The sequence below is a fragment of the Oryza sativa genome, chromosome 11, assembly GCF_034140825.1.
Source record: "Oryza sativa Japonica Group chromosome 11, ASM3414082v1".
NCBI classification, from domain to species: Eukaryota; Viridiplantae; Streptophyta; class Magnoliopsida; order Poales; family Poaceae; genus Oryza; species Oryza sativa.
The window spans coordinates 27,929,706-27,957,160 of NC_089045.1; the positions used below are offsets into that span (position 1 = coordinate 27,929,706).

General features: G+C 48.1%; 1 protein-coding gene across 1 annotated transcript; it reads right to left on the reverse strand.

The window, feature by feature from the left end:
• Nucleotides 1-1,490: 1,490 nt before the first annotated feature.
• Nucleotides 1,491-2,835, reverse strand: LOC136354083 (uncharacterized). Its single transcript, XM_066305714.1, has 4 exons — nucleotides 2,570-2,835; nucleotides 2,192-2,477; nucleotides 1,970-2,101; nucleotides 1,491-1,906 (listed from the first exon to the last, which is right to left on the reverse strand). Exons 2-4 carry the CDS (start codon nucleotides 2,370-2,372, stop codon nucleotides 1,617-1,619), a joined length of 603 nt encoding a protein of 200 aa, XP_066161811.1. The 5' UTR covers nucleotides 2,373-2,477; nucleotides 2,570-2,835; the 3' UTR covers nucleotides 1,491-1,616.
• Nucleotides 2,836-27,455: the final 24,620 nt, after the last annotated feature.

Genomic DNA, 27,455 nt, shown 5'->3' on the forward strand with positions numbered 1-27,455 from the left:
AATGCATGGACTACATCCATATTATCCTTAAACGGTGTTTCCTCACCAGTGCTCATGTCATAGCCACTTATCACAACATGTTGGCTGCTGCCCCATTTTACCCTTGCTGCAAGATCCTTTTCCAAGCTCTCCAATGTGCACTCATGATAGTCCACAACCCATTCAAGCCATTATGCGCCACTTCAACACAAGTACCATCATCAAGTTTAGCTGTAAACTGACCGAACTGAACGCACACGCTAAACTCCGCATCATGGTCAGTCCTATCGCACACGAACAAGAAAAACGAGAGTAAAAAATCATTAGTTCGCCCGCTAACCAAATCTGTCCTAGTTCTGCTCCTCAGCCCGTTAGTGCAAATAATGGAGATGTGGAGAGTTATAGCATTACCTAGAAGGGAGCTCACTTGGAATCGAGGAGCATGCCACTTGCGCCATGATCTCCTGAACCGTCACCCCCTTCCCCCTCTCTGAATTTTTTTTATTTATAATTTTTTTTATTAAAAGTTTTACAAAAATAATTTTCCATTTTGAAAATTGACGGAAATAGTCGCCTACCGCCCTCTGGGAGGGCGATTTTAGGGCGGCGAAAATGACGTGGCAGCCGGCTGTTCGCTCTCGGGCGACGGCCGTCAACGAAATTTGCAGGCGGCCCCCTTGCCGCCCTCCGCTAGGGCGATTTTATACTGTGCGGGGGGCCGCCTGCAAATGGGCGGCGAGGGGGGGCATGGAATTTTGCAGGCGGACCCCTTGCCGCCCTCCGCTAGGGCGATTTTCTACTGTGCGGGGGGCCGCCTGCAAATGGGCGGCGAGGGGGCATGGAATTTTGCAGGCGGCCCCCTTGCCGCCCAGGGGGAGGGCGATTTTGTACTGTGCTCTATATTTTTTTTATATAAATATCAATAGTTATCAAATCTTTTTATATTGAAAACTATACAAGATTAAAATCTCCAAGACTGGTAAAATATAATTTTATTATTTTTTAGGGAATATTTGGAATGTTACCGTACAAATATTTTGTTAGTGCCAAAATATAAGCAAGTTTTGGCACTACCAAATATTTGGTAAGGTAAAATTGCATTTGATCATATTTGGTTTGCTGCCAAAATGTAAAATTGTAGTGAAGAATGTTGTACATAATCTCAATTCTAGATTACGTATTACCAATTAATAGGCTTCCATTTTCGTGTGTGGTGTGCTAGTGGGAAAGAAGATATGAAGAGGTTGCCTTCAGATTGTCAATTATATAGCGTCGTTTTCACTGCAATATATGTGAACTCAATGAGATACATTATTCATTAGATGTGACAAGACGATGACGCGTGGGCGTGATTCACTTTATATCAACAGGCAGCGCCGAAAGTTGATAGTGATAACTCGAGCTGCCGCTTTTCATGTGTGATGTTGTGGACTGTGCGCGCTACTGGATATGGCACTACCGTGAAGCGCCGAAAGTGTGTTGTTGTGAGCATAAGTTGTTCAAGCACCATATGAATGAAAAGAACTACGTAGACGAGACAAACACAAGTAGCTGCAGTAGTAATAGCAAAAGTAGTACTGCTTTACAAGTTTGTAAGCCAAAAGAAACGGTCACATAAGGACTGAAGAGGTAGAACACTACTGACGAGGCCTCTTACCCCTGTCCCTCCTACCCTGCGCCCTAATGTGCCCCTGGGAGTACGTGGGTCGGTCCGGTGGTACGGCACGGCCAACCCGTCCTGCCTGTACAGGTGTGACCTCTGGCTGCTCCTGAGTGTGCGCCTCTGGAGCTCCTCCAAGCTGAGAGGAGCCTAGTACGTCCTGGTGGTCTGCACCGTGCAAGTCGTCGTCGTAGAACTGGCTAGTAGGACCAGTCCTACCGGCGTGAGACGAAGAGGCCCCAGTACCGAAGATCCCGGCTGCATATCCTGCTGGACAAGGACCATCAGTTTTGTACAAGTATTTAACAGTAGTAATAAAAAGTAAAGTACCGTGTGGGCGAGGGATCGACGCTCCGTGAGAGGAAGAGCTGGCGAACGCGCCCGAAGAGGTGGCGAACGCCCCTGCGGAGCTCGCGGAAGCGCCGGTCATGCCTGCGAACGCGCTCGAAGGCAAACAAGGTCCTGCGATGAGGAAACGTGCAGTTAAAACATGGTGACACATTCGTGCAAAAGCTGAAACAAAAATGAACTAATATCTGGGCTGAACTGTACCGTGCGAAACCGGTGCTGTAGGTCGCACTGCTCCGAAGCTAGGGGCGCTCGAAGGCAAACGAGGTCCTGCTCCGACGGTAGGCGCGCGAGGCCGTGGGTGTACCGGACCAGCTGGAGGTACGACGTCCACGGCGCTGCGACAGGAGAAGACGCGCATGACCGCACGCATCTTCTCCTGCATCCGGTCGAAGGTCGCCCTCTGCTCAACGTCAGTCAAGTGCAAACCTCTGTTCAACCTCACCTGGACTGCGGTGATATCGGCACTGATATCCCGTGCCGCATCAGCCTATGCAAGATGGAAATAAAAAATTCAGTAGTTGTCCTATATTATGCAAGATAAATGACATAATTGTTGGAAGTAATACAAATTGGACGTACCGCCACGAAGTAGTCTCGGTCACGGTGCGTGGGATACGCGTCCGTGACAGCGGCAACGTGCGGCTCTGGGGCGTCTGGAGTGAAGGTCACACGCGCACGAGTGCGAGGAAGGTACCAGCGAAGGTAGTCACAGTAGTTCTCCTCCGTGTGTGGGAAGAGCTCGTTGATCACCTCCTCTGTAGCTAACACCCAGTCGTCAACGTACTGCTGTACACGTGGAGCCCAAAGTGCGCCTGCTAGCTGTCCCCGTCGAGTCAACCTGTGAAGAGAGGTAAATTGTATGGCTCGATGATGTAATTATCATAAAAATTTAGAAATAAACAATCCGAACTCATGAGTGGTCGGCAGGGGGGACGGTCGGCTGCACGTTGCCCGGAAACACCTGCCTAAGTCCGAACTGTCTCATCACACGCTGCGGGCAGTGAGGCTCAACGAAAATGTCGAACACCATCGGCAGGATGGTGAGCCAGTAAGCCTGGTCGCGTGTGCACAAGGACGAAAGTCCTAGCGGTGCTCTCGCAGCGACGGCCTCTTCTGTGTACGGCTCCCAGATGACGTCGCTCGGCTGGAGACGGTCAAACTCGAACACGAAGTCCGGGTAACCACGTCTCACCTGGACGTGAGCGTAACGACGCTGCAATAAACATGATCGGAATTAGACATGTTATGCGAAGGAAAAAAAAAGATTGAAACTGATCGGAATTAGACATGTTATGCGACGCTTTGGCCTTGCGCGCCTGCTTGTTGTTCCTTCACCAGGTGGTCGCCTACCATCACTTGCCTGTCCAGATGGACTAGCATCTGCGCCGCTTGGAACTTCTGCATTTTTCGGGCATTTCTTGTAAGTATGGCCGCGCAGATCACACTTGCTGCAGCGTAAAGTCCTCCCACCTGCTTCTGACTCATCCATATCATTTCTGATGCGTCTAGTTTGGCGTCGACCCTTTTTCACCCTTAACTTAGATGGATCTGGAATATAAAAAACTTGGGCACTCAGCGTTGTGTAAGATCCTGAGATCCCGAACCCATATATCTCCTCACTCCATGTATGAAAGATTGCTTCTTTCCTGAAATAATTTGAGACGTACACATTGGGAGATATGCCACAATCACCGGCAGCAGCAAGAACGTGTGAGCAAGGAAGGTGATGAAGCTTCGGCTTCATACAACTGCAGGTACATCCACCATCCGCCTTCAAGACACATTCCTGCACGGCTTGCTTGCGATAGATACCACGCCTGCTCCTATCAACACACATTATTTCATACCGATGCACTTGTGTGCCTTGAGCAACAACTCTATGTCTCCGTGCCTTTTTGATTTTATCTTCCATGTACTTTGTCACTACGTTGCCAAACACTATGTTGTTATCGGCCATGGACGGACCAATTTTCTTGTATCGATCCCTAAAGTAGGCTTGCGTGCCGTGAAGGATGAATTCAACAATAGCAACCAATGGAAGTACCCGAACTCCTCGCATTACCCAGTTGTACACCTCTGCCAAATTGGTTGTCATTATGCCATACCGAGATCCATCGGTGTCGAACAATAGAGACCACTTCTCCTTAGGCTCATTCTCAATCCACTGACTGAAATTTCTGATGGACGACCCTGACCTCCTTCTCATTGTTGGTGGGTCATCATGTAATGCACCAAGAGGTATGGGAGGCTCGTCACCTTCAACTTGTGGTCTGCGAGATTGCTCATCTGTTTGCTTCGTTGTCAACTCATCCAACTTGTCCCACAACTCATTAAATTTCTTCTCTTGGTTCTGTGCACAGAGCCTCTTAAAGAGCTCCATAAGATGCTTGTTCTTGAATTGCTTGTAGAAATTTGCACCCATGTGACGCATGCACCACCGACTCCGAACATCAGGCCACTTAGCTGGAAGTCCCTTCTCATCCCAACCGTTCTTCAAGTAGTCAATAGCCCGCAACATACCCGCATGACGATCATGTATAAGGCAAACGTTGGGCCTCATACGCACCACTGCAATGTGCACTCTCTCTAGGAACCAGTACCAGCTTTCAGTGTTCTCACTCTCTACAAATGCAAAAGCCATAGGTAGAACCTGGTTGTTCCCATCACACCCAATTGCTGTCAATATCTGACCTCGGTATTTACCTGTCATAAAAGTTCCATCTATGCATAGAACAGGTCGACAATGCACAAAAGCATTGATGCAAGCACCCAATGAGAAAAAGGCTCTTTGCAGCACACTCTTTGTTCGATCATCAACCGATGTAAATGTATGTAGGTCATAGTAAGTATTATTATTCCTCTGGGCAATTGTGGCTAACAAACGAGGCAAATTATCATAAGAAGCTTCAAATGTGCCATACCTCATCTCAATGATCTTTTGTTTGGCTCTCCAGGCCTTTGCATAGCTTATGGTGTACTTGAATTTGTTCTCGATGTGCCTAATAATTGATTTTGGTTCAAAGCCAATGTTACCAACAACACTGCTGTACATCTCACTTGCCACAAAAGCTGAAGTGATGTTTCGGTGATACTTCTCCACCCCTTGTAAGTAGCACTTGTGCTCGGTCACAATGCTAACTTTCCAATAATCATTCCATTTACCCTTATATGCATGGACACGCCACGGACAATCTTCCTTCATGCACCTCACTTCATACACATAATTTGTTGACTTGACCACCCTAAACTCTCTCTGCAATGAAACTGCCCAATGCTTCACCGCCTCCTTCATCTCATCCTTATGAGCATACCTTGCACCCTCAATTACCTCGTTCTCCTTATACTCCCAGGGTACATGATCACCCTCTAATATAACAAGTCCAGAGAAGTCCTCATTTGCCCAATCAGTGGCCATTACATCACCTTCTTCATCGGATGATGCGTCGTCCTCCGCTTGCTCATTATCCGAATCTTCCCTCTCCATTTCATCAACAATTATACCGACTCTCTCCCCCTCATCCGCCATGCCCATGGCCTGCTCCTCCCTTGGTTGATTTTCCTCATTTTCCATCGATGGTCCAACAACATCCCCTGCATTGCTAGGACCCTCCACATCTTCGGTTCGCATTAAAACATTTGTATCTTTCTCTTGTACCGACACAAATATAACGAGGGGCCATGACCGTTCAAAAGCCATTTCCACATACCGTCTCCAAGCAGCAGTGCTGTCCATCGGCATTAGTTCCCAAAAATAACCTTCTATTGCACGACTCACTACAACAGATACTGACATTGTGTAGACTTCTTGGTCTATTCTAAATCCTCTCAACAACCAACTATAAATTGACTGAAATGTTCTCTCCGCAGGCCTATCGATGCCCTTAGATGTCATTACAAAATCTGACAGATCAACACCATCTGGACCAAATCTAATATTTCCTTCACCGTGAACTATCTGAAATGTGACCTTACTTGACATTGTGCCTGATGAAAACATTAACTGCGTTAACCTCGCATTTCTGTACTACGCCCTAAGTTACATTCTCTACAATATTGTCCTCTAAATTTCTAAAAGTACGTTACATTCTCCAGATCAAACTAAACTACATCTTACAATTAACACTACTGTCTATGTCTCAATTCATACTATTATATTCTATGCTCTGGATCTACACATATGTGCTGTGTGCTACAGATGTGCTAAAATATATGGAACTAAAACTAAAACGCAACATATATACTCAAACATAACATATTAGTACAAATGCAAAAGATGTATGGGAGCATACCTGTGATGAAGTGAGCGAACCAGCAGGGCTTCGCCGCTCCCCTTTTGCTGCCCTCCCCTCTCTCTCTTTCGTTTTTTTTGGATTTTTAGTGAATATAATGAAATTTCACAGAGGAGTGACTGGGTTTTATAGAGGGGGGGGGGGGGGGCAAAAATCGCCCTCCCCCAGGGCGGCAAGGGGGCCGCCTGCAAAATTCCATGCCCCCTCGCCGCCCATTTGCAGGCGGCCCCCCGCACAGTGCAAAATCGCCCTAGCGGAGGGCGGCAAGGGGGCCGCCTGCAAAATTCCATGCCCCCCTCGCCGCCCATTTGCAGGCGGCCCCCCGCACAGTACAAAATCGCCCTCGCGGAGGGCGGCAAGGGGGCCGCCTGCAAATTTCGTTGACGGCCATCGCCCGAGAGCGAACGGCCGTCTGCCACGTCATTTTCGCCGCCCTCTGGGAGGGCGACGCCTCCAGAGGGCGGTAGGCGACTATTTCCGTCAATTTTCAAAATGGAAAATTATTTTTGTAAAACTTTTAATAAAAAAAATTATAAATACCGGAGGCCAGCCGGCGGCGGGGCAAGGAGGCTGGCCGGCGGCGCCCGGCGAGGAGGCTGGTGGCGACGGGACTGGAGAGAGGACTGGAGGCAGCAGGGGCAGGGCGATGGGGAGGCTGGTGGCGGCGCCCGGCGAGTAGGCGGCGCGGCGACAGGAAGACGGCGCGGCGACAGGACGGGAGCGCACACGCTCTGCCTCCCCTTCCCGATCCCCTTCTCTCGATCCCCTCCTCTCTGTATCCCTCTCCCTCTCTCTTTTACCTGACAGGTGGGGCCAGGGGTAAAAGAGTCCGAAAAAAGAAGGAAAAAATAGAAAACGAAAAAGAAAAAGAGAAAATGACGGGAAAGAGAGAAAGTGGTATGAAATCAAAAAATTAGCAGTCTTAGTGGTGTATTGGAGAAGGCATGCGGATTGGGTGGTAAGTTTGCAAAGGCGCGCGTATTTAGTGGCTTATTGTCAAAAATCTCACGCCGCTGTGCCGGTCCCGTCGATGGGGAATCGCCGCCGTATCCCGGAAGCTCGCTGCCGCCTCACACCGACGCCCACGGAAACCAACACCGTGCCCAATGCGCCGCCTTGAGGATGCTGCTGCAGCCACCACCAACCGGAGCCGGCCCGCGTCACTCGCCGAAGCCGTACACCGCCGCCCGAGTTCATCGCCAACAAACCACGCTGCCCATGAAATCGAAGGTTTGATCTCGCCCTTGCCTTGTGATTTGCTCAATTGCGTTGTTGCAATCCCCGTGGAATCCCTGCTGCAATTTTGGGAGATTAATCATCCAATTTTGAGTCCAAATTGAATCCTCCTCGTCCCCCTTTTCATTGCCAACGTTGTATCCTTCTCGATCTCCTTTTTGTCGTGTGTATTGAAACCGAATCCATGCTCGACTCCTTTTTACCACGGCCTCCTCCCTCTACATGAACCCAAACCGGGTAGCATCGCTTCTGTCTCCAAACACGATGACGACACTAGGGCACGATATTTGTTAACGAGGTTCGGCCGAAACCTACATCCCGTGGCACTGATTACGGGCGCTCCTCCCCGATCCAGCATATTATAGCGTATCAGAGTTACAACAACTCACGGCCAGACATCGCCGGCGGTCGCTCCCTCTCTCTATGCTAAGTCATCATATATAGTTACAACAGGTCCGCCTCACTAATTACGAGAGATTGTAGGATAAAGTCCGACTCTCCCTCTAATCCTAATACCTAATACAACTCCAATTCCTAAATTGTAACCTACTTTCTACACATATTTGATAGGAGTGGATTTTGATCCCTTGAGTGGATGTTCCCTCGTTGTTTGCGTGCCACTCAAATGGTTATAAAAAAAATTTGAGAAGATGTATTAACATATTCAGGAGTGGATTTTTGATCCCTCGAGGGATTATCCCCTTCTTGTTTGCATATCACTTAAATGGTCATGAAAAATTTTGAAAAAATTTGAGAAGATGTATGAACATGTGATATATCACTCCACAAACATGCAAGTTCAAATTCAAATTCTACATCTCGCAATGAAAAAAACAAATTAAACTACAACTAGTTAACGTATATTCACAATTAAATTTGTTTTTTTGTTGCGAGATGTAGAAGTTGAATTTGAGCTTGCATAATTTGTAGAATGATATATAACATGTTAATACATCTTCTCAAATTGTTTCAAATTTTTTTCTGACCATTTGAGTGACATACAAACAACGAGTAGACATCCCCTCGAGGGATCCAAATAGTTTCTCATATTCAACACAAACTCTAACAATTAATATGTCACACGCACGGTGGTTGATTATTGGAGAAATTAACATGCGAGATGCGTGTCTCGCGATTATTACATGTAACCACACTTTAGGCTCCAATGCGATACACATATGCACACACAAATCCAGATTCCACCATATTGAGCATTTGAGCATAGCAATGCGCTGATCGTCCGCTCAACTGGAGGAACCGAGCTAAGCATCCTCACAGGCGTGCGTACGCAGACGAAATTAATAGCAAGTGGTGGACGCAGGATTTCAACGATGGGGGTACGAAGTTACAGACTACGGACTATGTACATAGTACCAAGGAAACTAGTTCAATATTAAAAATAAACTCAAACCACTAATGATCATTCAATCCAAGTGTAAGCATACATATATTAAGGCAAAGTATATCTCAATCCCATACATAACTTGAAATAAATGTTTTGTAGTGAACAATAAACAAAAAAATAGTACAGAAGTCAGAAGACACAACTAACCATTGCGTATGGCTGCACCATCATAAAGATTGGATCCAATACAGAGGAAGAAAATGCCATTGAATGATACCCATCAGCAGCATATATTATATAAGATAGTATGCTACATAAAGAAAACATAAATGTAGTTATTCACAGTTGCAAAAAATAATTCAAGTATAGAGCCAATATTTTCAAGTTCAAGATACTTACATGCTGTCCATGTTCTGAAAAATCAACACAAGTTGTTACAACTTGACTCTACGAGCCTTTATTGGTTGGAAATGACGTATTATGTCTTCATCAGGAACTTGTTGAAAGAAATCTCGTTCAAGAAATGTTACCAAGCAATCATTCAAGTATTCATCTCCCATTCTATGTCCCAGCTGTATGCTCAGAAATATTATTGCTATCAACTATAGACTTCAGTTTCTTTTCAGCTCTACCCCACATTGATTTCAAATCCACAAATTTCTTCTTCTTTCAAGGATCTACAACCTAAATCACAAAATTATGTGTGCAACAAATCAATCAATCGCTCAATTCTTAATTTTCCCAATCAATTGGAGGACAAGATTGAAATACAAACTACAAAGACACTAATTTACTGATCTTCTTTTCCATGGCTGTCGGCGTCGGCCTCGATTCTTCTCCTTCCTCAGCATTCTCCTGCTGCTCTTGCTCCCCCGGATGTGGCACCAGCGGCAGCAAGAGAGGCGCCGGCAACAAGGGTGCCATGGCCGGGTTAGGGTTAGGCGTGAGAGAAGGGGCGAGAGGAGGAGCCGGGTCAGAGGCGCCGTCCTGCCGCGGAGGTGGAGCATCGCAGGAGCTCCGTGGCGACGCCGGCGCGGCCACGCCGGGTCGCTGTTCCCTGCCCGCGGTGACTTGCTTGGGCGCCGCCACCGCTCCTCATGCCCTCGAACTCGCGCTTTCTTTTTTCTTTTTTTTTAGAAGCGATACCGATACGCCGTGTGGGAGGCACCGAGGCGGAGAGGGAGGGGATACAGGGATAGGGTTTCTTTGTGGGCTATTGGGCCACCAATTGAGATTGCTCCTACAGGTATTTTGGCCCAAGTATTGTATACATATTATATATAATTTTTTTTTACCAAAAAATTTGGGGGTACAACTGTACCCCCATGTCCCACCGTGTGTCCGCCCACTACACTGGTCAAGGTCACCTGTGACAGGCCCAAACCCTCACCTTTGACCGCTTTGGGCTTGGTCAGTGATCAGTGGTCACTGGTAAGTCCAGTCACCTTTGACGGGTGGCCGGCCGTCAGTGGTGACATCCACCTCTGACGGGCAAGTTAATAGAATGCCGTCAGAGGTGTTGGTCTCAGCTAGCCTAGGGCTTGTTAGGACCCGTCACAGGTGTCTCATCTCTGACGAGCCCCTAAATAAAGGCCCGTCAGAGGTGATGATCTCCGGTATATAGTAGCCGTCACAGGGTGACCCACCTGTGACGGGCCCGAAAGTAAAGGCCCATCACAGGTGGGTCACCTGTGACGGTCCGACGTTTGCGAGTCCGTCACAGGTGAGGTTACCTGTGACGGATGTTTCTTCAGAACCGTCACTGATGAGTTAATTCCAGAAAAAAAATAAATGCTAAATATTGGCTAGCCTCAGGAATTGCTAGCCATGCCCTCTGAAAAACAGAAACATCACAGGTGCCAGTCACCCCCCTCCATATCACATATTCCCCAACTGCCCAACATCACAGATGCATCACATATCACAGATCCATCACAAAGCAACAATTTACAACATCACATATGCAACAATTTAATTTATTATAGCACACAATTCATACCCCATGAAACAATTCATACCCCATGAAAGTCCTCAAATGATTACCAAAATTTCTTTTATTCTGTTCGTTGTGAACCTCCACAACCTGTCAATAAGGAAAAAAAAAGGAGAAAACAGATGAATAGTACAACGTAAATCGTAGTTGATCAAATGTGATGACAATTTAGTAAACTACCATAAATATTGCACATATGAAAGTAAATTACATTGCACTCCATAAAAACATAATTTTTTACATCGCCAGAAATTATAAAAACATCTTTTTTACATCACAATAAATTATCTAGCCAAGTTCATGAGTCTATTTGGCATGAAAACGTCCTTTCTTGTTCATTATTTCTGCAAGAATAAAGGCGCACACTTCGCCTCTGATAGCGGGGGGGGGGGGGGGGGGTTGATGGGTGAGATCTTGAAGCCAGCTCTACCTTTCTGTTTAATAAATAAGAGGTTAATTAGCACGTTTTGAATAGCAATGTAGGTATTGAAATGAGCTTATTCGCCATTAGCAACAACCTCAGGGTCGAAATCTTTCACCTCTCTTAGAAGTGTTGACATGTTGTGGCACACGTGGAAACCACATTGGTCTCCGATCTGTTGTGCGCATGCAAACTTGGTGTCATGATAAAGTTCGTACTTGCCCTCCTTGTGCCTACCACCCTTTTCCACATATGGGCCCCAAGCCATATTTAAGGCCTTGGTGATTTCACTGAAATCATAATCTTTGGACTTATTGGAGTTAAGGTAGGTAACCTTACTCCACTTAGGTACGATGACTAGGAGAATCCAATGTCGCCTGCGCAGTGGTTATGTAGCGTTAGTACTAAGAACCTTAACTTCAAAAACAATATACACGAAGGGTATTGTCCTCTTACTCTTGGTTGTGTGCGCACATGATGTACTACTTGTCTTGATGGGCCCATAAACACCGGTTGACATAGTCAACCACCTCAGTGAAGCTCTGTCGTAAATTAACCTCATTCACCATGGATGGATCAAGGAACCCAACCTGATTACCATGGCGACGACTCTCGATCCAACACAACCTTAAAATATTTACGTATTAGAACTAATTTAATTAGGAGATATAGTCCAATCATATCACAAGTATAGAAGGTATGCACTTACAAGGAGTAGCATTTTAGAAGACCAGTGTCCAACTTCCGGATCCTTAAAAGGTCGAAGAGGTCATCAAAGCTTATAGTTATATAGGCAGGCGACGATAGGAATGGCTGGTGGTCGTGATGTCCAACTATGGATGACTCCCTCATTTTCCGCTTGGCATTGCTTAGCTCCATGTATTGCTTATATAGCTCTCGGCAAGCAATACCCATCACGGCTAACACATTGTCCTCCACCAATGGCATGCCTAGCTCAAATTGGGCTGGCGCCCTCACGACCTTCCCCGATTTGCTCACCGGCATCGACGTCGCAGCCTTGCCCTTTTTGGCTCCGGCGCCAACTCCCTGACCTTCCCCTTGCCGCGTTTACGCTTCTGGCCCTTGACAAGTGGTGGGGAGCTATCGGCCTTTCTTGTGGTCTTTATTGGAGCCAAGATTTGAGCTATATCTGCCAAGTCCATATCAGCTCCACCGGGAGAATGAGGTACTGACAATGCCGGTCCACGGGGAGCCTCAATTGATAGCTTAGACTTCGGAGGTGTAAGCTCCGTCGGTCGACTTGGACGAGGAGTCATCTTCACAACTATGTCTTCTTTGGGCCATTGTATGAACGTCTTGCGCGCATCGCCCAAAGTCATGATTTCATCATTTGGGGGCATGGGCAGCGGATAGCCTGACCAGGTGTCCTTTACTGTATCGATGGACACCTTGGCATACCTAGCTAGCAGGTCTGCGCCGTGGACCTTGTCTGTAACCGAGGGCTTGAAAGCCATGCCCTCAGCGACTTCAGGAGCGAAAGTTGGGTGGACTCTCGCTAGTAGGACACACTGTGCTGCGCCCTGCATAAGGTGAAAGTTTGAATTTAATATTGGAACATGTAAATGTCTTTTATTAGATATGGATCGGATAACAACAATTACCTCGATGTGGTCCACTGCAGCTAGTGGTGCGATCGGGAGACCAGGGGCCGGCACCTCTATGGATGCACAACTACTCCTATGCTGTGACGGACTCGCGTCGTGTTGTACAAGAGGAGTTGGTTGCACAGCAGGTGTTGTGACTCGGGGTATATTCATGTCGGCGAGGACCTTGTTAACCCTTTCTTCCACCCTTGCATTCATGCTAGCTTCTAGTTCTTGAATGACCTCAACCTTAAGTTCGGCCTTCAAATGAGCGTCCCTCTCTTCCTTGGAGACTTTCCGTTTCCTGTATTGGGAGCTGTACTGAGGGAGTCCATGCTTCCAGGGCACATCGCTACCAATTCCCCGAGTTCGGCCAGGATGTTCTTTGGTTCCGAGCGCCTTTGTGAGGATGTCATCTTCGCGCCTCTTCGGCGCGGACTCAACCTCGCTTTGTGAAGCTTGTTCAGCAACCAAGCCCAACTAGAAAAGAAGATAGTCGTTTATATGAACTTGTACTTTATACGAACGGAAATTAGTTAGGTTAAGTAGTGAACTCACCAGTTCCTGATAGACGACGGCATCACTTTTGTTCTCAAATGTGACAGAGCCGTCCGGGTTGACCTTACCCCTTGCCCGCGCCCAGTTGCGAGCTCTTTGTTCAGGGATGTCTGAAAACAGGGCAGGGACATTCGCTGCTGCAGCGGCTGCATCTTCTTGGGCCCATATTGCCTCCTTGCCGATGTACCCTGCGGTGCCCAGCCGATGCAGGTGCTCATTCCGCTGTTGCAGTAGGCGATGTGCCTCGCTTGATTCCCTAAACTCTTGGGTGATCTTGAGAGAGCAGAATTCCTCCCACACCGCTTCGGTTATTTGAGGGTATTCATCAAACGGCGTATGATTGCCGTGAGGGTTGACAAACTCGGTGAAGAGCTTCGACTTCCCATTCTTCCAAGCTTTGCCCATCTTTTGGAATGCCTTCCGCTTGAGCCTATCCTTTGCTTCAGCCGGAAATGTGAACCATTTCTCCATTGCCGTCCAAGCTCGCTCTTTCTCGGCTTCTGTGACCTTCCCGATATCTTTATGGAGGATCCCGAAGTTCTCACGTGCCGCTAGCCCGCAGCAGTTAGACCATCTTCCAATGACAGTCCTGGGCGCCGTGGGCCTACCACTAGCGTCAACCTCTCTTATAACTTGCACTGTGGTCGGCCATATATTTTGTGACCGGGGATTTGTACTAGACCTACTTGCACTTGTCCCGCCCGACATCGACGTATGTTGTTCCTGCGGCAATTCTGCAGCACAAACAGAAGGCAATATTTGCTAAGGGGTGCTAGCTAAAATTTATGTGGTCATGTGGTGAAAATTTATCCTATAAATTACCATGAATTTCGGGTTGTTGGACCGCCATTGTCGCGGGATGACCTTCGGCAACTGTCTCCGTGGCTGGGTTTGCTTCTTCCTGGATCCTCGCAGGTGTTGGGGAGGGCGGGTTTGCGCCGGGCGTTGACATGGTCTAATTTTCGCGAAAAAGCTTATAAATTTCCTACCATTATACTAAATAGCATTAGATCCAATGTAATACAGGGTATACTATGAAAGATATGGCCTCAGTTTTGCTCAGAAATATGTATCAATTACAATCATTTGCATGAAGGGATAAAAAGAGGAAATCAGCTGCTAGGAGGAAAAAGCAACCCAAAGAAAATTGAACAAGTGTAGTTCATCTGTTCTTATCCATAAAATAGAACAAGTGTAGTTCATCTGTTCTTATCCATAAAGAAAAGAGCAAGTGCAGGAAATTAGAGCAGTAGCAACAGCAGGGCCATATAATAGCAGCAATAAGAGTAGTAGCAGGGCCATATAACAGCACTAGGGGTATATATGCCACAGGGGCAGCAACAGCAGGGGGAGATTCACATAAACAGCAATAGCAGGGGGGAAATTCACATAAACAACAACAGCAGAGGGAAATTCACTTAGACAGCAAGGGTATATAAATCAACAAGTGTAGATAATCTGTTCTTATGCATAAAACAGATAGAATGTTATTGACATAAAACAATAGCAGCAGGAGTATATATGCCACAGGGGCAGCAACAGCAGGGGGAGATTCACATAAACAGCAACAGCAGGGGTGAAATTCACATAAACAGCAACAACAGAGGGAAATTCACTTAGACAGCAAGGGTATATAAATCAACAAGTGTAGATAATCTGTTCTTATGCATAAAATAGATAGAATGTTATTGACATAAAACAACAGCAGCAGGAGTATATATGCCACAGGGGCAGCAACAGCAAGGGGAGATTCACATAAACAGCAACAGCAGGGGGGAAATTCACATAAACAGCAACAGCAGAGGGAAATTCACTTAGACAGCAAGGGTATATAAATCAACAAGTGTAGATAATCTGTTCTTATGCATAAAACAGATAGAATGTTATTGACATAAAACAACAGCAGCAGGAGTATATATGCCACAGGGGTAGCAACAGCAGGGGGAACTTCACATAAAACAGCAGGGTGAACAAGTAGCCACAGCAGGGGCAAAAAGAAGAATAGATAAAAAAATGAACAAGTGTAGATAATCTGTTCTTATTGAGCAATTCATCACTGGTCATTTAATAAGGAACACATTGGGCAGCAGCAACAGGGGCAAAGATACTCCACAGGGGCAGCAACAACAGGGGTGTATATTAACAAGTAGCCCACAATAACAGCAGTAGCAGGGGTGTATTAACATAAAACATCACTGGCCATTTATATAGTTAAAATCATGCAAAATTCAACCAATTTAGCAAAATTAATCCTAAAATCATCTAATACAAAAAGACTAATTCCTATAATACTGCATATATTTCATCCACAACAGTCCAAATTCATCACCTCATATATTTCACATATCAAATATGCATATATTTCATCAAAAAAAAGGAGACAGTACTACTAACTTCATGTAAACAGCAATTCATCCATTCAATTCAAGCAAGTGTAGATAATAAAACAGCCCACAATCATTTATGTGGCAGCAGCAGCATGGATTACACTGACCTATCCACCAAAATTCCCCATGCATTTTGTATTCTGTGATGGTTTGATAACCCCTAACTAGCTAGCTTAATAAACTATTTCTAGCTAGCTACCCTACCTAGCTAGAAACACTGTTGCCAATCTATCAATCCATCCTTTTTCAGCTAAATGTAAACATGATCCACAAAATTCAATAGGTCTAGCAAAAGGGAACAAAACAACATATATAGCAGTACTGTCACGTCCTGATAAATTCATCCCGAAATAAAAATCATTTTCTAAAAGGAATAATAGAATTAATTAAAATTCGAAAAGAAATTGGCAAACACTAAAATACGTACAAGAAAAATTCAAATGTGACCCGGAGAATTTTTGTTAAATTCTCCTTGGTCTAAAAATGAGCCCTCAAATTTTAGTGGAATTTTCAGAGCACAAATAATAATTGAAAAGAAATAAACAAAGTTGAAAAGGTTTTATAAAAAGAAAAACCCTAAAAGAAGTCCTCTTTTCCCCCCCCTTCCTTCTTGGGCCGGCTCGGCCCAGTCCCTCCCTCTCTCTCTTCCCCCGCGGCCCATCGGCTCCCCGCGCGCGCGCGCGCCGCTGACAGGCGGGCCCGCCCGCCACTCTCGCTGACAGGTGGGGCCCACCTGTCATCGCCCTCCTCTCGCCGCGCCCGCCGCCGCGCCCGTGCCCTAGCGCTGCCGCCGCCGCGAATCCCGCCGCTCCCGTCCGCCCCGCGTGCAATCAAGAGGGGGGAATTATTCCCCGCAATCCCCTCTCCCGATTCCCCCTCTTTCCCCTCTCTCTCTCCCTCGGATTCGCTCGGAATCAATCCCGCAAACCTCGCCGGCGTATTCAATGGAGCCGAGATCTCCGCGCCCGTTTCCTCTCTCTCCGGCCGCGCTCTCCCCCTCTCGGCGCTATAAATTTGCTCCCCGAGCTCCGCTCTTCCGTTTCCGCCGCTCGCCGCTCGCTCTCGCCGTCGGAATCGTGCTCGCGCCGTGCTCCTCTCTCTCCGCCGTCGCCGCCGAGCTCCGTTCCGCCGCCGCCGCCGCTCCGGACTTCCTCCTTACTCGGCGACACCTCCGTCCGCTTCGCCGAGTGGTTGCCGACCCCGTCCGCCGCTCCGCTTCGCCCGCCGACTGCCGGAGCACCGTCGCCCTCGGCATCCCGAACCGCGCCGTCGCCTTCCTCCGCTCCGGTTCGCCGCCGCCGTTGCTCCGGTCTTCCTCCCGGCTCGGCGCCACCTCCCTCGGCATCGCCGCATCGCCGTCGACCTCGTCCGCGCCTCCGTTTCGCTCGCCGACCGTCGGAGCGCCGCCGTCATCGTCATCCCGAGCCGCGCCGCCGTCTTCCTCCGCTCCGTCCGCCGTTTCCACCGCCTTCGCCGTCTTGGGGTGAGCCGTGGACCGCTCCGTTCGTTTCCCCCTTCCCTCCTCTCTCTCGGGTGCCGCTCCGACGCGCCGTTGGTCGCCGGCGGCGACCATCGGGGCGCGGGCGCGCTCCTCCCGTCGGCCGCGCCGGCGAGGCCGCCCTCGGGCGCGCCCTCGCGGCTGCCAAGTGGGCCCGGCCGTCAGCCGCCCGCGCCCGCGGGTGCGGCTGACGCGCGGGACCCACGGCGCCGACCGCCGCCAGCCGCGTGCGCCCGGTCCACCGTGGACCGTGGGGCTGACGCGTGGGCCCCACTTCCCGTGGACCCGGTCCGCGCGCCCGCTCCCTCGGCTGACGCAATAAATAGGAATTTTTAATTGAAAATTAAATGAAGAAATTCGCAAATATCCATTTAAAGAGCATATAAACTTCAAATGGCCATATCTTGGCCATTTGAACTCGGAATTGGACCGTTCAAGTCTCTAATTTTTCCTTAAGAAGTCAAGAACCCATTTTTGTGCTTTGTTCCTGCTTGTTGTATGGAGTTTATTAGTGTGTAAGCCTTTTCTTTTCCGTCGGTCGTGTAGACGCTGCAGCTTCGGAAGATTCGCTCTTCGTGGAAGTTGAAGCCGACGTTTGGGAAAGCGAGCAAGGCAAGTCACATCATCCTTGAGCATATTGAATCCCAGTTTATAAAATTATTTTGATTTAAATTATTGCATTATCGCTTTGTTTAAATTCCCGCGTTATCACTGTTTTATTTAGCCATGCCTATTTACCTTTGTTATGACCTTATTATTATTGTTATTGTTATTATTACCTTGTTCACCCTAGGAAAATAAAAACCCCAACTAGTGGGTACTCTATTCCTGATTCCACTAGTATAAATTTAGGTAGATGCTTCGCTGAATAATTAGGCAACATTAGGTGGTTTTATAACTTTAGACTTTGGGAATTCTCATATCATTTGGACACTATGGAATGGTTGGCTTATGTTGGAATTGGACATACACCTCTCTTCCTCTTTCAAAACCCCTAAAACCTGTTTTCGGTGGGGTTTGGGTGCATGCCAGTTATGGGAAGTAGCACCCCGGCCACTATAAGGACTAAAGCTCGGGCCTCTGTTGCAAAGCACTACCGTACTTCCACATGTCTAATGGGTAAGGCTTAGTTTGTGGCTCAGTCTAGTCATAAACAAAAGTACACGGATTGGAGATGGATGAAGTCGGGGGTCGATGGACATTCTCCAGGGCAAATGAAGGCTACACGAGCTGCGGCCCGGTAGTCGAGATGTCATACGGCGGAGGGTTGGTGCCCAATGCTAGGGGCTCAGTTCTGCCTGCCTGTCCCGGGTATCCCGGCCGTAGGTAGGATTGGGTCGGTACTCTTGTCTAAGGCTAGGATGGGTTGGAAACTATGTCACATCTTTACGACGGGTTCCAAGGCCATGGAATGCGGAGTAAAGATGTGTCTTGTGGGTAAAGATGTACACCTCTGATCAGAGTAAATCTATTCGAATAGCCGAGCCCTCGGATATGGGCAAGCCTAGCAATGTACCCAAGTCAGTGTTCTAATTCTTAAAATTTGCTCAACAACTAAAATATGGAATGGTTGGCCTGGGTTGGCTTGGGACGAGCTGGAACCCAGGTCGGGTTGCCAGTTCGGTCCAAATCATCGTAGGCCTTGGGTTAAGGCAGGTTCGTGAGGGTTCACGGCCTTGTTTAATAATACTGTGTAGCTCTAGGATCGTCTTTACAAAATGGCTTTGGGCAACCAAGTGGCTTTTAAATGCTGTTTACTGCAAAACTTAATCCCTATATTATTATTCCCTTGTACCTCCCTTGCATTAATTATGCATCTCCGGTGTGGCTTGCTGAGTACTGTGGTTGTACTCATTCTTGCTCAATCTTTTCCCCCTTCAGTAAGAGAAGCTTTGGAGAAGATGTCTTAGGTGGAGTCCTGGCTTATACCCCAGTTGAGCGCCTGTGAAGATGGAGCCGTAGGCCCGCTAGTCCGCTGCTGTTTATTTTTGATTGTCAGGCCTTAAGTGCCTTTGTAATAATGTAAATATTATCGATATAATAAAGATGTGTCTTTTATATCATGTTTGTGTGGTGTACCCCGGCTTTTCCTGGGACGGGGATTAATACACTAGCGTTCGGGAAAAGGCAATTTTCCCGGTCGCGACAAGCTGGTATCAGAGCCATCTCGACTGTAGGATAAGCCAAATGGATAAAACCTAAGGACATATTTTATAAATAAAATTATTTGCGAAAGTTCCTCTTTTTCTCCTTCCCCTAATGCTATTTGCAAAAGGTTTACTCTTTTTCTTTCTTCGGATTTCAACTAAGTACTAGATGGTCAGCTTTGCGAAGAAGAAGATGTCGTCAGTTGTTTGCCGAAGCTCCGGAAGACTGCAGGATCCGCTAGCGAAGCGAAGGAAGCGGTGAAGCCAGCTGTGAAGCAGGAGTGAAGATCTTGGAGAACCCGTCGCAGAACCTAAGCCACCCTCTAGTGTTTCGTTTGTAGTGTGTTTCCTTGCTTGTGTGTGTAGCGCATGGTTTGCATCGGTGGGTTGTGATGTGACCATGCTAGGTTGTTTGTTTAATCAACTTGCAGAATAAGCAAAACAAACAACACATCAACAAAAAGAGTTAGTTCCTTTAAGGTCTTGTCCCTAGTTCTGGTCTCTTCTTTCCTTGTATGCTTCCTCTCTCAACCCCTACCTTGTGACAGATGGATAACACTGGTAACAAAGGCTATGGGAATGATGGATCCGATGACTCAAGAACCCAAACCAATGGGAATGAGAAAAGCATCAACGAAACCTCACCAGAGCTAATCCAAATTGTGGTTAACCAAACCAACATGTTGGCAACAGCCTTTCAACTATTACAGAATCGGAACAACCCAGCAGGGGCAACCAACGTTCAAGTACCTACAGTCCAGCAACAGTGCAAGTTATCAGAATTTCTCAAAACGGGGCCTCCAACCTTTGCCATGGCCGTCGATCCTATGGAAGCCAGTGATTGGTTGCGCACAGTCGAAAGGAAGCTAGGGTTGATTCAGTGCACCGACCAGGAGCGGGTTGGCTTCGCAACTCATCAGTTGGTTGGACCGGCTTCAGAGTGGTGGGATAACTACGAAGCATCACGGCCAGAAGGACATACCATCACCTGGAACGAGTTTTCATCTGTATTCAGGAGATCACATGTTCCCACAGGAATGATCACACTAAGAAAACGAGAGTTTCGCTACCTGAAGCAAGGAGATTTGACCGTCACAGAGTACCTGCATGAGTTCTATCGTTTGGCTCACTATGCACCAGAAGATGTGGAAACGGACGAAGACAAACAAGAGAAGTTTCTCCAGGGGTTAAAAGATGAGCTTGCAGTGCAACTACTTCTAGGGGATTATGAAGATTTTGAGAAACTTGTGGACAAAGCCATGCAACTCGAAAGTGAGCATAATCGGATGACGAATTGCAAGAGAAGGATGGTTAACAACCCAGTATTTCCAGGTGGTAACCAAAGACAGCGCACTGAGCCACTTCAGATCACCGGATCTTCTGTTGTGTATCCAGAGTTCCTGCCCCAAGAAGATGAACGCAATGCAGACAACAACAATAGCAATACTAATGCTGATGATACCACCAACAACCATGGTTCTTGCCCCATTAGTGACCACTCGAATAAAGCGTGCAATGTCAGTAGCATTCACCAAGATGTCAACGATAGTATCAATGTTGGAACCCAGAATGACAACCTTAGCAATTTTGACTCTGAGAAAGACTCCAAGGGTGATAGCAATAATGGTACCACTGATGCCGATGTTAGCAAGGATTTCCAACCACCAATTCCAACTCCTAGTCAGGACGATCGTTCCCAGGCGGACAACTCAGCAAAGAAGACGTTGATTTGTTACAACTGCAAAGAACCAGGTCATTTCTCGAGAGATTGTCCACAGCCGAAGCGTAACCTGCGTCATCACTCCGGCCATTATGCAAGAAGAAGACAAGTCACTCGCCTTGTGGTCACTGGAGCAAACGCCGTACCTGTGAGGCCTCATGTTAATTCTAACCCATAGTAGAAACAATGTACCGATGTTAAGCACCTTCCCTTTTTGTTTAAGACAGTGCCTTGTATTCATGTAATATGGGAAAAATTGGTAATAAAAACAAGTTCTAAGAGGATTCTTTTGGAAGATGCGGATATGTGATCATGTGTATAATTGTTTACTGACAAAGGAGACCTAGGGTCTCGTGCCAGAGGAACTATATTCTAACCTCGAGCTAATAACCAACCTGAGGATGGAAAAGAAAAATCAAGTGATTAACCAAAGAGACATTTGTTTGGACTAAGAGTTACAGATGAGTCCTTTTCGGATCAAAGGCAACGACAGTTAGTATAGCTTTTGGCGAAACACTTCAAGGTTTCACTGAAAGGTAGCAGACCAAAGGACCTCATCGCCACCAGAAGCATCCACAACTCTCGGAGTGAAGAGTACTTAGTGACAAAGGTCAAAAGAATCGGGAAAGAACACATCAAGGTCAAAGGTGTAAAGGAATACGCTGAATGCTAACTGAGGACAACATGAAGTGAATAGTGGTAAGTTAGAAGTAAATAACAAGCATGGTATCCTAGTAATGACAAGCTGATATCGACGCATAACATGAAGTGGTAACTTGTATGAGGTTGACCCCAAAGATATGAACTATGCGAAGTTCTGGAACTGAAGCCCCATCTTCAAGTGCCGCAACCCAGTCGAAGTCAGCTAAAAGTTCAACCAGGGACAAGTCAGGTGAAGAGAAGATTCCATCTGCAACAGGATATCGAGCCAAGCAGTCCAGAGTGGAGAAGTTTTGTTAGGCAAGTTTGTTATAGAAGACAGAGCGGAAGAAGTCAGACAAGAAGAGAAGACCGCCCAACCTATCTTCTTGCTAGCCTCCTCGAATCTCGGGGACGAGATTCTTGTAAGGGGGGTGGATTTGTCACGTCCTGATAAATTCATCCCGAAATAAAAATCATTTTCTAAAAGGAATAATAGAATTAATTAAAATTCGAAAAGAAATTGGCAAACACTAAAATACGTACAAGAAAAATTCAAATGTGACCCGGAGAATTTTTGTTAAATTCTCCTTGGTCTAAAAATGAGCCCTCAAATTTTAGTGGAATTTTCAGAGCACAAATAATAATTGAAAAGAAATAAACAAAGTTGAAAAGGTTTTATAAAAAGAAAAACCCTAAAAGAAGTCCTCTTTTCCCCCCCCCTTCCTTCTTGGGCCGGCTCGGCCCAGTCCCTCCCTCTCTCTCTTCCCCCGCGGCCCATCGGCTCCCCGCGCGCGCGCGCGCCGCTGACAGGCGGGCCCGCCCGCCACTCTCGCTGACAGGTGGGGCCCACCTGTCATCGCCCTCCTCTCGCCGCGCCCGCCGCCGCGCCCGTGCCCTAGCGCTGCCGCCGCCGCGAATCCCGCCGCTCCCGTCCGCCCCGCGTGCAATCAAGAGGGGGGAATTATTCCCCGCAATCCCCTCTCCCGATTCCCCCTCTTTCCCCTCTCTCTCTCCCTCGGATTCGCTCGGAATCAATCCCGCAAACCTCGCCGGCGTATTCAATGGAGCCGAGATCTCCGCGCCCGTTTCCTCTCTCTCCGGCCGCGCTCTCCCCCTCTCGGCGCTATAAATTTGCTCCCCGAGCTCCGCTCTTCCGTTTCCGCCGCTCGCCGCTCGCTCTCGCCGTCGGAATCGTGCTCGCGCCGTGCTCCTCTCTCTCCGCCGTCGCCGCCGAGCTCCGTTCCGCCGCCGCCGCCGCTCCGGACTTCCTCCTTACTCGGCGACACCTCCGTCCGCTTCGCCGAGTGGTTGCCGACCCCGTCCGCCGCTCCGCTTCGCCCGCCGACTGCCGGAGCACCGTCGCCCTCGGCATCCCGAACCGCGCCGTCGCCTTCCTCCGCTCCGGTTCGCCGCCGCCGTTGCTCCGGTCTTCCTCCCGGCTCGGCGCCACCTCCCTCGGCATCGCCGCATCGCCGTCGACCTCGTCCGCGCCTCCGTTTCGCTCGCCGACCGTCGGAGCGCCGCCGTCATCGTCATCCCGAGCCGCGCCGCCGTCTTCCTCCGCTCCGTCCGCCGTTTCCACCGCCTTCGCCGTCTTGGGGTGAGCCGTGGACCGCTCCGTTCGTTTCCCCCTTCCCTCCTCTCTCTCGGGTGCCGCTCCGCCGCGCCGTTGGTCGCCGGCGGCGACCATCGGGGCGCGGGCGCGCTCCTCCCGTCGGCCGCGCCGGCGAGGCCGCCCTCGGGCGCGCCCTCGCGGCTGCCAAGTGGGCCCGGCCGTCAGCCGCCCGCGCCCGCGGGTGCGGCTGACGCGCGGGACCCACGGCGCCGACCGCCGCCAGCCGCGTGCGCCCGGTCCACCGTGGACCGTGGGGCTGACGCGTGGGCCCCACTTCCCGTGGACCCGGTCCGCGCGCCCGCTCCCTCGGCTGACGCAATAAATAGGAATTTTTAATTGAAAATTAAATGAAGAAATTCGCAAATATCCATTTAAAGAGCATATAAACTTCAAATGGCCATATCTTGGCCATTTGAACTCGGAATTGGACCGTTCAAGTCTCTAATTTTTCCTTAAGAAGTCAAGAACCCATTTTTGTGCTTTGTTCCTGCTTGTTGTATGGAGTTTATTAGTGTGTAAGCCTTTTCTTTTCCGTCGGTCGTGTAGACGCTGCAGCTTCGGAAGATTCGCTCTTCGTGGAAGTTGAAGCCGACGTTTGGGAAAGCGAGCAAGGCAAGTCACATCATCCTTGAGCATATTGAATCCCAGTTTATAAAATTATTTTGATTTAAATTATTGCATTATCGCTTTGTTTAAATTCCCGCGTTATCACTGTTTTATTTAGCCATGCCTATTTACCTTTGTTATGACCTTATTATTATTGTTATTGTTATTATTACCTTGTTCACCCTAGGAAAATAAAAACCCCAACTAGTGGGTACTCTATTCCTGGTTCCACTAGTATAAATTTAGGTAGATGCTTCGCTGAATAATTAGGCAACATTAGGTGGTTTTATAACTTTAGACTTTGGGAATTCTCATATCATTTGGACACTATGGAATGGTTGGCTTATGTTGGAATTGGACATACACCTCTCTTCCTCTTTCAAAACCCCTAAAACCTGTTTTCGGTGGGGTTTGGGTGCATGCCAGTTATGGGAAGTAGCACCCCGGCCACTATAAGGACTAAAGCTCGGGCCTCTGTTGCAAAGCACTACCGTACTTCCACATGTCTAATGGGTAAGGCTTAGTTTGTGGCTCAGTCTAGTCATAAACAAAAGTACACGGATTGGAGATGGATGAAGTCGGGGGTCGATGGACATTCTCCAGGGCAAATGAAGGCTACACGAGCTGCGGCCCGGTAGTCGAGATGTCATACGGCGGAGGGTTGGTGCCCAATGCTAGGGGCTCAGTTCTGCCTGCCTGTCCCGGGTATCCCGGCCGTAGGTAGGATTGGGTCGGTACTCTTGTCTAAGGCTAGGATGGGTTGGAAACTATGTCACATCTTTACGACGGGTTCCAAGGCCATGGAATGCGGAGTAAAGATGTGTCTTGTGGGTAAAGATGTACACCTCTGATCAGAGTAAATCTATTCGAATAGCCGAGCCCTCGGATATGGGCAAGCCTAGCAATGTACCCAAGTCAGTGTTCTAATTCTTAAAATTTGCTCAACAACTAAAATATGGAATGGTTGGCCTGGGTTGGCTTGGGACGAGCTGGAACCCAGGTCGGGTTGCCAGTTCGGTCCAAATCATCGTAGGCCTTGGGTTAAGGCAGGTTCGTGAGGGTTCACGGCCTTGTTTAATAATACTGTGTAGCTCTAGGATCGTCTTTACAAAATGGCTTTGGGCAACCAAGTGGCTTTTAAATGCTGTTTACTGCAAAACTTAATCCCTATATTATTATTCCCTTGTACCTCCCTTGCATTAATTATGCATCTCCGGTGTGGCTTGCTGAGTACTGTGGTTGTACTCATTCTTGCTCAATCTTTTCCCCCTTCAGTAAGAGAAGCTTTGGAGAAGATGTCTTAGGTGGAGTCCTGGCTTATACCCCAGTTGAGCGCCTGTGAAGATGGAGCCGTAGGCCCGCTAGTCCGCTGCTGTTTATTTTTGATTGTCAGGCCTTAAGTGCCTTTGTAATAATGTAAATATTATCGATATAATAAAGATGTGTCTTTTATATCATGTTTGTGTGGTGTACCCCGGCTTTTCCTGGGACGGGGATTAATACACTAGCGTTCGGGAAAAGGCAATTTTCCCGGTCGCGACAAGTACACACTCTATGAATGGTTACATGTCAAAATGGCACTTAAATCCACATTCAAGTTGCAAACCAGCTACACATTCAAGTTTTAATTAACAGTTGCAATAATCTGAACGGCATTCATCCAAAGTTTTAATTAATAGTTTTAATTAACAAAATTCATCGTTCATCCAAAGTTCATCATTCATCCAAAGTTCATCATTCATTCATCCATTCCATTGCATCATTTATTCATCCATCCACTGCACCATTCCATTCATCGGCATGAGAGAGAGAGAGGGGTACCTGGAGAGGAGACGACGAGCAGAGGAGGCGGCGCACGGTGACGACGAGTCCCGGCTTCTCGGCACGGCGACGAATCCCGGCTTCTCGGCACGGCGCACGGCTTCTCGGCATGGCGACGACGAGTCCCGGCTTCTCGGCGCGGCGAGGCGGCGGCTTCTTGGCACGGCGGCGCTGAGGAGGAGAAGAGGGGGTTAATCGGCGACCAATAGTAAATGAGGGGAGGCGGGGGGAGTGGGCTCACCATGGAGGTCCCGGTCGAGAGGAGGAGGCGGCGACGACGGTCCTAGCGTGGCGACTGGGAGGCGGTCCCGGCGGCTGTCGAGAGAGGGCGGCGGCGGTGGAGAGGGCGGAGATGGCGGCAGAGAGGGCGGCGGAGAGGTCAAGGCGGCGACGGTGGAGATGGCGGTGGAGATGGACGGCGGCGGTCGAGAGAGTGGCGGCGAGGAGGGCGGTGGGGAGGTCGAGGCGGCGGTGGAGAGGGAGGCGGCGAGGAGGGCGGTGGAGAGATCGAGGTGGCGGTGGATAGGGCGGCGGCGAGGAGGGCGGTGGAGAGGTCGAGGCGGCGGTGGGGAGGCCGGCGGAGATGGCGGAGAGGGCAGCGATGAAGAGGTCTAGGTGGCGGCGGATCTGGATCGAGAGAGAGAGAGGCGAGGCGGCGGTCGAGAGAGTGAGTGAGTGTGAGTGGGTGCCTGATCTGGATCGATCTAGAAGATGTCCAACCCTAGGTCAACCCTAGTCAAACTCACCTGTGACGGGCGCCAACTATGGGGCCGTCACAGGTGGCCTCACCTGTGACGGGCGCCAACCGTGGAGCCGTCACAGGTAAGGCCACCTGTGACGGGCCCAACACTTTGGGCCGTCACAGGTGAGGTCACCTGTGACGGCCCCACAGATAGAGCCCATCACAGGTGAGTTTGCCTACAGCAATTTTATTTTATTTTATTTCACTTAGTTCTTTTATTTTCCTTAACATATTTCCACACACACTACATATTTTTGTTATACTTAATTATTTTATTTCGCTAATAGTAGTAATTGCACTTCATTATTATACTAATTTAATTATTTTATTTGCAATGCTTATACTTGCTTAATTATTTTATTTCACTTCTAGTGGGTGCTTCACTTAATTATTTTATTTGACTATTTCATAAGCAATACACTATTGATCATTGCGAACATATTAGAGTCATACAGATAACAGACATGTAGACATAAACTACGTACATAAATTACAAAAATAATCCTTCCTCATGGTCGACACGTGCATATTGAACTTCATCTTCTTCTTCCTCCTCTTCTAGAGGTATTTCTTGACCTATGCCGTGGACGTGTGTCACGTCCTGATAAATTCATCCCGAAATAAAAATCATTCGCTAAAAGGAATAATAGAATTAATTAAAATTCGAAAAGAAATTGGCAAACACTAAAATACGTACAAGAAAAATTCGAATGTGGCCCGGAGAATTTTTGTTAAATTCTCCTTGGTCTAAAAGGAGCCCTCAAATTTTACTTGAATTTTCAGAGCACCGGAAATAATTATTAAACAACAACAACAATTAACAAAGTTTATTAAAAAGAAA

Excerpts from the sequence above, each read along its gene's own strand:
- LOC136354083 (XM_066305714.1), bottom strand. The coding sequence starts at position 2,372 with ATGCAGGAGAAGATGCGTGCGGTCATGCGCGTCTTCTCCTGTCGCAGC. Across the intron at positions 2,102-2,191 it reads TACAGCACCGGTTTCGCACG|GACCTTGTTTGCCTTCGAGC; the intron begins GTACAGTTCAGC and ends TCCTCATCGCAG. Across the intron at positions 1,907-1,969 it reads GTCGATCCCTCGCCCACACG|GATATGCAGCCGGGATCTTC; the intron begins GTACTTTACTTT and ends CTTGTCCAGCAG.